This window comes from Denticeps clupeoides, chromosome 1, assembly GCF_900700375.1.
Source record: "Denticeps clupeoides chromosome 1, fDenClu1.1, whole genome shotgun sequence".
NCBI classification, from domain to species: domain Eukaryota; kingdom Metazoa; phylum Chordata; class Actinopteri; order Clupeiformes; family Denticipitidae; genus Denticeps; species Denticeps clupeoides.
The window spans coordinates 41,731,819-41,742,912 of record NC_041707.1 but is presented as its reverse complement, the minus strand read 5'-3'; the positions used below and the strand labels follow the sequence as shown (position 1 = coordinate 41,742,912).

At 47.1% G+C, this 11,094-nt stretch overlaps 2 protein-coding genes across 2 annotated transcripts in view; both read left to right on the top strand.

The window, feature by feature from the left end:
• Positions 1 to 355: 355 nt before the first annotated feature.
• LOC114788652 (zinc finger protein basonuclin-1) lies at positions 356 to 3,465 on the top strand. Its single transcript, XM_028977473.1, has 4 exons — positions 356 to 600; positions 2,090 to 2,192; positions 2,268 to 2,503; positions 2,665 to 3,465. The coding sequence occupies exons 1-4, from the start codon at positions 565 to 567 to the stop codon at positions 3,463 to 3,465; spliced, it is 1,176 nt and encodes a 391-aa protein (XP_028833306.1). The 5' UTR covers positions 356 to 564.
• A 2,655-nt stretch (positions 3,466 to 6,120) lies between these two features.
• Positions 6,121 to 11,094, top strand: part of LOC114788597 (endophilin-A1) — a 5,982-nt gene continuing 1,008 nt past the window's right edge. The window contains exons 1-6 of the mRNA XM_028977341.1: positions 6,121 to 6,255; positions 9,264 to 9,332; positions 9,463 to 9,535; positions 9,611 to 9,754; positions 9,838 to 9,971; positions 10,921 to 11,079. Of these exons, the coding sequence (XP_028833174.1) occupies positions 6,211 to 6,255; positions 9,264 to 9,332; positions 9,463 to 9,535; positions 9,611 to 9,754; positions 9,838 to 9,971; positions 10,921 to 11,079 (624 nt within the window). The 5' untranslated portion in view covers positions 6,121 to 6,210. The remainder of the gene's footprint in view (positions 6,256 to 9,263; positions 9,333 to 9,462; positions 9,536 to 9,610; positions 9,755 to 9,837; positions 9,972 to 10,920; positions 11,080 to 11,094) is intronic.

The following is an 11,094-nucleotide window of genomic DNA, read 5'->3' as shown; positions in this document are numbered from 1 at the left end:
GGGGTCAACAGATACAATGGATAAAAGTAGAATTTTACTTTACTAATTTCATGTAGATAATTGTTTATTATTCCAGTCATTTATTAAATTTATATGAATTATATGAAATACCCCAGAATTTAAATTTTCATTTGATTATTATTCAGCCAGACTGCACTAACCGTATCCTAGTGCATAACACGCTTGCTTATACACCAGAAGATCACCAAGTCCCAGGTTCAAACCCCACTTACTACCATCGTGTCCCTGAGCAGGACACTTAACCCTGAGTGTCTCCAGGGGGGACTGTCCCTGTAACTACTGACTGTAAAGTGCTCTGGATAAGGGCGACAGATTTTAAAGAATTTTTATTTAATAATATGTAAAATTAAATATATTAATATAAACTCGACTAATGAAGGATATACTCTCTCTCTCTCTCTCTCTCTGTCTCTCTCTGTGGCTCCGCCTCCTTCTTCGCTCTCTCGCTGGTTGATGGTTTGAAAGAGACGAAGGAAGAAAGAACCACAGCTAGCAGGGCAGATCGAACACGCCGCGGTCACCACGGCAACCAGGAGGTCAGCGATGAGCACGTGGCCCCAACTCCGACCGAATGGACAGGTGAGTACCTGGGGTCAGGAGATCCTGGAGACATCTTGATAAAATATGTCATTGTTTTATATTTAAATTTTTGTTATATATTCATAGACAGAACTACCTGGTTAATTATTACCTGGTAATAACTTGGTTAATGGGATGATGGATGGATGGGTGTTGAATCTTCAGTGAATCGTTTCAGATGAACAGATGATCAGAGAGTCGTTTGGTGAATCGTTTATATAAACCCATAACCCTTTATTTAATCTCTCAGAACAACATCTCATTACGGACCCACACCACTCCACCAGCACTGTCATGTGGGCGGGGCCACATGCTCAGACACACACACTCCACACACATGCACACTGACACACACTGTCTGTTAGACACGATGTTCAGTCCGTAATTCCAGATTAATGACCGTTTCACATAAAACAGGATTAAGTCCCACTCTCCACCCATCTGTCCTAAAAGTGCTGACTTGACACACTCACACTCACACCTCGCGATTTTTACTGTCTGTATGTGTGTGTGTGTGTGTTTTTGTCCGTGTGTGTGTATATGTATAGGTGTGTATTTGTGGATGTGAGCTGGTACGTCAGTGTGTGTGTGTGTGTGTGTATATGTATAGGTGTGTATTTGTGGATGTGAGCTGGTACGTCAGTGTGTGTGTGTGTGTGTGTGTATATGTATAGGTGTGTATTTGTGGATGTGAGCCGGTACGTCAGTGTTTGTGTGCGTGTGTGTGTATATGTATAGGTGTGTATTTGTGGATGTGAGCTGGTACGTCAGTGTGTGCGTGTGTGTTTTTGTCTGCTTGTGTGTGTGTGTGTGTGTGTGTATATGTATAGGTGTGTATTTGTGGATGTGAGCCGGTACGTCAGTGTTTGTGTGCGTGTGTGTGTGTTTTTGTCTGTGTATGTGTGTGTGTGTGTGTGTGTGTATATGTATAGGTGTGTATTTGTGGATGTGAGCCGGTACGTCAGTGTGTGTGTGTGTGTGTGTGTGTGTGTGTGTGTGTGTGTGTTTTTCTCTGTGTGTGTGTGTGTGTGTGTGTGTGTATATGTATAGGTCTGTATTTGTGGATGTGAGCTGGTACGTCAGCGTGTGTGTGTGTGTGTATATGTATAGGTGTGTATTTGTGGACGTGAGCCGGTACGTCAGTGTGTGTGTGTGTGTGTGTGTGTGTGTGTGTGTGTTTTTGTCGGTGTGTGTGTGTGTGTATATGTATAGGTGTGTATTTGTGGATGTGAGCTGGTACGTCAGTGTGTGTGTGTGTGTGTATATGTATAGGTGTGTATTTGTGGATGTGAGCTGGTACGTCAGCGTGTGTGTGTGTGTGTATATGTATAGGTGTGTATTTGTGGATGTGAGCCGGTACGTCAGTGTTTGTGTGCGTGTGTGCAAATTCTGATCAATAAAGATGGTTTTGGATTCATGCACCTGTGATTATTGTTGTGCTCGGCCTGTGATTGGTTCACACCGACTCCTCCCCTCCGTTCTCTCTCAGATGATTGGCTGCTCTCTGCCAGGGTGTGTGTGTGCAGGGTTTCAGCCTGGAGGCAGGAACCCGAGGTCATGTGACCACTGCAGCCATGGCTGGGTTGTCCATGGTGAGCATGGTGTGTTATGTGTTTGTCTGTGTGTGTGTGTGTGTGTGTGTTTGTATTGATTTCTGTGTGTGACAGCTCTGTCCAAGCTGAGTCCCCAGCAGTCGCAGGGCGTGTCCCCGGTGGAGCCGGTGTGTGTGGCGCAGGTTTATGACATCAGCAGTCTGCTGCTGCTCGGCGCTCAGGCCGTCCCGACGCGGATGAAGATCCTGCTGGACCGTCTGTACAGCGTCCTGCCAGCGGCCGACGCCCACAACATCCTGGCCTCGCTGGGCTGGACCCTGCAGGACTACATCAGGGGATACATGCTCCAGGTTCTCACACACACACACACACACACACACACAGCATCTCCACAACCAGCTCTTCTAGACGCCGTACAACCACACAATAAAGATCTAGTGATGCACACACACCCACATTTAATAACCAACGTAGTATCTGTGTGTGTGTGTGTGTGTGTGTGTGTGTGCAGGACTCTTTGGGACAAGATCTGGATCACTGGGTGATGATGTCACATGACGAAGAGGTCGTGACCTTAAAGCAGTTCCTACGTTTTGGTGAGACGCGCCCAATCGTGCAGCTGATGGAGCGCCGTGGCTGCGACCTCCCCGTCGCCCTGGCAACCAGGCCAAGACTCGACTCGGACATTCGCACCTTCATCCAGCGCCGGAGCCAATCGCTGAGCCCAGCGCCGCCAGCGGGCGGGGCCTCTCCCAGCATGCAGCACTCTCAGTGTTTTCCGTTCTACACGCCGCGTCAGTGCCCCGCACACACCCTCCCACGAGGGGAGGAGCCCACCAACCACGACAGCCAATCAGGGCCGCCAGTCGGTGAGCCGGCCAGGCCGTGTCCCCGGCCACGCCCACCGAGCGCTTTACGCAGGAAGGGGCGTGTCAGCTGCTCAGCATGTACGAAGACTTTCTACGATAAGGGAACCCTGAAGATCCACCACAACGCCGTGCACCTGAAGATCAAACACCGCTGCACCGTCCCGGGATGTCCCACCGTCTTCAGCTCGCTGCGCAGTCGCAACCGACACAGCGCCAACCCCAACCCGCGTTTACACACTGCAGCGACACACCGCGGCCCGGAAGGGGCGTGTTCTCGCCTACCGTGGAGGGCTGTTTCACAACAGACACGCGCGTGCAATGCTCGTGGGCTAGAGGGCGGGGCCGAGGCTCACTGGGAGGCGGAGTCATCCTCCCGAAGGACGCGGAGGAAGTCCAGTGCGCCGATGAAGATAGAGAGACAGGGGGATGGCGTCTGTGCGTAACCTTGGCAACAGGACGGGGTGGAGCCGGAAATGAGTAGCCACGCCCTCCTCACTGAACTGGGGTGTAGAGCTTGTGTATTTACAGTTTTGTTAAGATTTATTCCCGTGATACTAAACCATGTTATGAATTTAAAGTGGGACATTTGTGGAATGTGGACACAGACTTTCATTTATTGCTCTGCGTTTTCTTCCTTTTAAATGTATATTATTTTATATTTAGGGACGTTGGTGATGAAGTCGCTCTGGATGTTGCCGTCTGCCAGATGCCATTAATGTAAATGTAATCGTGATGAATTATTTAATGTCCATTTTTAAAAGATGTCCATTTTTTACATCGATGAATTCTTGATTCAGAAGCGTACTTGAGATAAAACTACTACCAAGACAAAAGTGTGAGAAAGAAGGGTACATCTCCCATCATCTCTGGGGGGGGTAGTGGCCTAGTTCACTCGGCTGTGAACCAGAAGACCCAGGTTCAAACCCCACTTACTACCATCGTGTCCCTGAGCCGGACACTTAACCCTGAGTGTCTCCAGGGGGGGACTGTCCCTGTAACTACTGGCTGTGAGTCTCTCTGGATAAAAGCGTCTGGTAAATGCTGTAAATGTAAATGTTCATTTTACGTTCTGTTTGAATCAGGTGGCAGGAAACTTTTCAAGGGGTTCAGTCCAGATTATTGGGGTTAAGCGTCTCTGTTGTCGTTTGAAGGCCTCAGGTTTTTTTTTTTATTCCTGATCTATTGTAGATCTATGGCTGTCAATAAACTCCCTGGTGTACCTACCTGCCTACGTCCCTCAGCTCCATCCAGTCTCATAAGATCAATACTCAATAATCGTGTTTAATGTTTAGATTTCATATTGAAATATAAATGTATTTGTTATATTTTTTAAAAAATAGAGGTTGCCGAGTTGGTGTCACGTCTTACGGGGGAAGGAAGCGCAGAGGTGTGACATGCTGGGAAAGTGGTTTTATTATAAATGAACAATGAATAAATACAAATACACAATGGCGCGGTGGCCAAAAACAGGAAATAAAGGGGAACAACACAAACAAAACCGTTTAACAAAAACCAGGTCAAGTTCGTGCAGAGAGTCCTTCTGAAGGGGCGGAAATATTCGGCTTTTATGCACCGTCAGGATTGGCCACCGGTGATGAGCCCGGCTGCAGTCAGTCCTGACAGTCCTGGACAGGAATTCTGTTTTTTTTGTACTTGTAATTTGTTCCGTTGCTGCAGGAAAAGGAGTAATTTGAGATCATTTTTCCTCAGTCTAATTACTGTTGGAAATATGTATTCAAATCTGACCAGTGATGTAAAGCATCTGGACACGAAACCAATCACAGCAGCTTCAATCATTCGTGATGATTGTATTTGCAGTAATATATATATATTAATATGCGTGCATGTGTTTTATATGTGTGTGTGGGGGGCTCAAGTTAAGGTCGGGCTAATGTTCTCTATGTGGAGGACATCAGCAGCATCATCTTCAGAGTCTGGGATGACCATGCAGAACATGGATTTGAACATCAAGGGCATACATGCCATGCAGCACGAGCCACAGGTGTGTTTTTTGTCGGGTTTTGGCGGGTCCAGGTCGATGCCTGGAGGGTCCTGGTCGATGCCTGGAGGGTCCTGGTCGATGCCTGGAGGGTCCTGGTCGATGACAGGAGGGTCCAGGTCGATGCCTGGATGGTCCTGGTCGATATCTGGAGGGTCCAGGTCGATGACAGGAGGATCCTGGTCGATATCTGGAGGGTCCAGGTCGATGACAGGAGGGTCCAGGTCGATGACAGGAGGGTCCAGGTCGATGACAGGAGGGTTCAGGTCGATGACAGGAGGGTCCAGGTCGATGCCTGGATGGTCCTGGACCCTGCTGGTGACATTGGCGAGGTGCTTGACGTCCGCAGGTCGTCGGATCGCTTTTGACTCCTTCCCTTTGTTATATTTAAGCCGTAGCTTGTAACGACTGAGACTTCTTGCATGGGGGCGGATGGCCTTTCGCTTGTTAATAGCTGATCTCTTCATCTTAAAGAACTGAAAGGGGCCTGAAACGTATCTATATAAATACCTTTTTAATTTGCCCATGTCGGGCTGCATGTGGAGCAGCTCGATCCTGATTGGACGGGCGGCGGTGACGTCATCGATCCGGACTGGCCGGCCGGAAATCCGCTCCTGTTCAAGAACTTGTGAAAGTGAAGAATTCTCTGGGCCTCTTCTTCACCACATCTTCTCTTTTAATTGGGTCTGTCAGGAAGACAGACCATTTATTATTGTGCTGAGAATGGCAAAAAAGAACATTAAAGAACGTTAAAGACCGCCACGCGAAGACCGTCAAACGTAAAGAAACAACGGATTTGTAAAATAAAACTTCTTTGAAGTGATACTGCAGTACCACAGTAAAGAAGCCCCATTTTACAAATCCCATGCCGGCAGCTGTGACCAATGCCCGGACAGACCCATCAAAATTTCCCCTGGAATTTTGGCTTCTAGTTAAAATGGTACTATTCGATTACATATCATTTATAACTATATATTAAAATGAACACCGGGTTAAATGCTGTTCTTTATTACTCTTTATTTGACGTCGTGGTCATCACTATTATGATTAATTACCGTTGTATAAAGATGTTGATGATGATGATGATGATGACGATGACGACGACGATGACGTCGCCGCTGCTGACGTGCCCGCGGTGCGCGCGCACAGGCCAGCAGAACGTCGGCAGAACATCGGAGGAGAAGAGAAGATGTCGGTGGCGGGGCTGAAGAAGCAGTTTCATAAAGCGACGCAGGTAGCGGCAGGCGGCGAGGATGAGGGTGATGAAGGTGGTGTGTGTGTGTGTGTGTGTGTCTCCTGTTTATAATTGTGTAGATATGCAGGTTTAATCTGCGGAGTTGATCGTGACGTTAAAAAGGGAATAAAGGGAAGGACGGCGCGCGTGTGTGTGTGTGTGTGTGTGTGTGTGTGTTTTGCAGATGCTGAATGATTATTGCCTGGTCACGTGGCTCAGCAGCCCCTGCTTGTTCTGACCTGTGTCACTGTCACCATGACAACAAGAGCCGACGGAGCTGTGGTGGTGATGATGATGATGATGATGATGATGAAGAAATATTTACATTTACAGCATTTACCAGCCGCCCTTATCCAGAGCGACTTACAATCAGTAGTAACAGGGACAGTCCCCCCCTGGAGACACTCAGGGACATGATGGTAGTAAGTGGGGTTTGAACCTGGGTCTTCTGGTTCATAGGCGAGTGTGTTACACACTAGGCTAATACCATGTTTCTACCAGGCTGATGATGATGATGATGGGGGGTCACCGTGGGGTCACCATGCCTCTATGTCAATAACGGTTTGATGGACGTGATGTTCTGAGCGCCACACGTGAGACCAGGCTGATAAACATCACAAGCTGTTACATAACACCACACACACACACACACACACACACACACATGCGCACACACTCACAGAGGACTGGGCTTCATGAGAGTGAGACAGGTGGAGGGACAGCAGTGGCAGGGCGCGTGTGGAACATCACGCTGCCACATACACCCTCGACCCTCCAGGGCGGTTGTCATGCCAACCGAGTCCCTGTAGCGCTGGGAAGGACGTGAGCGTGTCTGTTACTCTCGACGGTCTGTTTTCGAGTCTGACGGAACGTTCCGGAATCTCTGTCCTGTCGGATGTGAGCTCGGCGCTCGTAAATAATTCACTCAGACGTTCCTCAGGATCACGTTCTCACTGTGTGTGTGTCCATTGTGAATAATTCAGGTGGATTGTGGGTAATTGAAGCTGTCCCTGTTTTATTTAGATCTGAGAGTCTCAGACCAGGACACCTTCTTCTGATGCTCGTGTGCCTGCTGTTGGAGATGTCAGTGGTGGTCTGTTCTGACGCTGTTCTATCAGCACGAACTACGCTAGCTCTTCTACTGGACCAGACCACACGGACCAGGTCCTCAGACCAGGACCTGATGATATCTCCGTATCTCCACCCACTGACCATCTCCTGGGTTCCCGCAGGTGCGGGGAGTTGGTGGAGATGCATTGTGAGGGTCATCTAGGTCAACCAGAGCCAGGCAAGCGTTGGTCCAGAAAAGCAACCGGCTTACAGCACTGAGACGGCGCAAGTCCTGGCTCTCTGGGTCCTGCTGTCTGTCTCTGTCCAGTTGGAGACATTGATTCAGCTGGTGGACCTTAATGTGACCTTGTCCCACACAACACTGAGCACAGACAGCGAATTACAGTCAGTAGTTACAGGGACAGTCCCCCTGGAGACACTCAGGGTTAAGTGTCTTGCTCAGGGGATTTGAACCTGGGTCTTCTGGTTCATAGGCGAGTGTGTTACCTGCTAGGCCACTAGCACCCACTGGACATCTGATCCAACATCTCACACACATCTTTTGATGGTGTTCAGGCTCGTATATGTCTGGAGGTTTCCTACCACCAGCAGGTCCGGTGTAGTGATGTGTGTGTGTGATTGACTCACTGTATATATTTTATACTGTGTGTGTGTGTGTGTGTGTGTGTGTGATTGACTCACTGTATATATTTTATACTGTGTGTGTGTGTGTGTGTGTGATTGACTCACTGTATATATTTTATACTGTGTGTGTGTGTGTGTGATTGACTTACTGTATATATTTTATACTGTGTGTGTGTGTGTGATTGACTCACTGTATATATTTTATACTGTGTGTGTGTGTGTGATTGACTCACTGTATATATTTTATACTGTGTGTGTGTGTGTGTGTGTGTGATTGACTCACTGTATATATTTTATACTGTGTGTGTGTGTGTGTGTGTGTGTGTGATTGACTCACTGTATATATTTTATACTGTGTGTGTGTGTGTGTGTGTGATTGACTCACTGTATATATTTTATACTGTGTGTGTGTGTGTGATTGACTTACTGTATATATTTTATACTGTGTGTGTGTGTGTGATTGACTCACTGTATATATTTTATACTGTGTGTGTGTGTGTGATTGACTCACTGTATATATTTTATACTGTGTGTGTGTGTGTGTGTGTGATTGACTCACTGTATATATTTTATACTGTGTGTGTGTGTGTGTGTGTGTGTGTGTGTGATTGACTCACTGTATATATTTTATACTGTGTGTGTGTGTGTGTGTGTGATTGACTCACTGTATATATTTCATATTGTGTTTGCGTGTGTGTGATTGACTTACTGTATATATTTTATACTGTGTGTGTGTGTGTGATTGACTCACTGTATATATTTTATACTGTGTGTGTGTGTGTGTGATTGACTCACTGTATATATTTTATACTGTGTGTGTGTGTGTGTGTGTGATTGACTCACTGTATATATTTTATACTGTGTGTAGATGTGTGTGTGATTGACACACTGTATATATTTTATATTGTGTGTGCGTGTGTGTGATTGACTTACTGTATATATTTTATACTGTGTGTGTGTGCGTGTGTGGTGTGTGTGTGTGTGTGTGATTGACTCACTGTATATATTTTATACTGTGTGTGTGTGTGTGTGTGTGTGTGTGTGATTGACTCACTGTATATATTTTATACTGTGTGTGTGTGTGTGTGTGTGTGTGTGATTGACTCACTGTATATATTTTATACTGTGTGTGTGTGTGTGTGTGTGTGTGTGATTGACTCACTGTATATATTTTATACTGTGTGTGTGTGTGTGTGATTGACTCACTGTATATATTTTATACTGTGTGTGTGTGTGTGTGTGATTGACTCACTGTATATATTTTATACTGTGTGTGTGTGTGTGTGTGTGTGTGTGTGTGTTCTCTCCTGTAGAAAGTCAGTGAAAAGGTGGGAGGAGCCGAAGGAACCAAACTGGACGATGATTTTAAAGAAATGGAGAAGGTGAGACGCGAGAGGTTACCGTGGAGACAGCAGGGAGGTCAGAGTTCAAACCGCTGCTGGGGTGGAGATCTACATTCATGACTGTCTACGGTTTACAGTGTGTGTGTGTGTGTGTGTGTTTCTTGTGCAGAAAGTGGACATCACTAGCAGAGCTGTCCTTGACATTATGACCAAAACGACCGAGTATCTACAGCCGAACCCAGGTAACACACACACAGATGAAGCTTGAGCCTCGTGTGTATCTGAATGTGTGTGTGTGTGTGTGTGTGTGTGTGAAGCCTCCAGGGCCAGGTTAAGCATGATCAGCACCATGTCCAAGATCCGCGGCCAGGAGAAAGGACCCGGGTACCCGCAGGCAGAGAGCGTGCTGGGGGACGCCATGCTGAAATTCGGCCGCGAGCTCGGAGACGAGTCCAGCTTCGGTATACACACACACACACACACACACACACGGACTCAGGCCGCAAGCTCATGCACACTGACCTCCGACCTCTCCCTGCTGCAGGCGTGGCTCTAATCGATGCTGGAGAGGCCATACGCGAGCTGGGCGAGGTGAAGGACGCTCTGGACATGGAGGTCAAACAGAACTTCATCGACCCGCTGCAGAACCTGCACGACAAAGACCTGAAAGAGATACAGGTACCTCAAACTTCACACACACTTCCAAACACTGTACTCGTCCCAGAGGGAGAAAATTCATACGTAAAGGGGGCTTGGGGGCGGAGTCAAGATCTGGAACTAACACACGAATATCGTAACAATTACAGCGAAATTACAACGTCCCTGAGCCAGAGAGGCATCTACATACATACAGTACAGCCACCTTCTCATCCAACGTGTTGTCTTCTCACTGAAGGCATCAAAACTATGAATGAACACAAAAAAAGGTGAAATAAGTGAAAACATGTTTTATATTCTAGTTTCTTTGCTCTGATTACTGCTTTGTACACTCTTGGCATTCTCTCGATGAGCTTCAAGAGGTCGTCACCTGAAATGGTTCTCCAACAGTCTTGAAGGAGTTCCCAGAGGTGTTTAGCACTTGTTGGTCCAGCTCACCCCAAACCATCTGGACTGGGTTCAGGTCCGGTGACTGTGGAGGTCAGGTCTCCACTTTTTGTTAAGTCCAGAACTCCACATGTGTTCATTCATAGTTTTGATGCCTTCAGTGAGAATCTACCAACGTAAATGGTCATGAAGATAAAGAAAACACATCGAATGAGAAGGTGTCCAGACTTTTGGCCCTACAGCATACCTACAGATATAATACAAAATACAATACTAATGTGATATAAAATATAACATAACATTTAAAAATGTAAGAAATGAGGTGGATGAAATCTTATAGAAAACGCACGGATTGTTTATAGGCGTGTAACGATGAACCGAATTAAGAATTATGAATGTTGTAACACATGAATGCCTAGAAATAGATATGAAAAAGTGAATTGGCTAAATAAAGCGTGTAGGACCTGGGTCTTCACCTGGTCCCGCAGCATTATGGTCGATACGGGCGGTTCTGCTGCAGGGATGCTGTTGTGGAATAAAGCGAATGAACAGTGTGTGTGTGTGTGTGTGTCGGGCGTGGCAGCACCACCTGAAGAAGATGGAGGGCCGCAGGCTGGATTTCGACTATAAGAAGAAGCGTCAGGGGAAGGTTCAGGTGGACGAGATCCGCCAGGCGCTGGAGAAGTTCGACGAGTCGAAGGAGGTGGCGGAGCAGAGCATGTTCAACCTGCTGGAGAGCGACGTGAGACACGCTCGC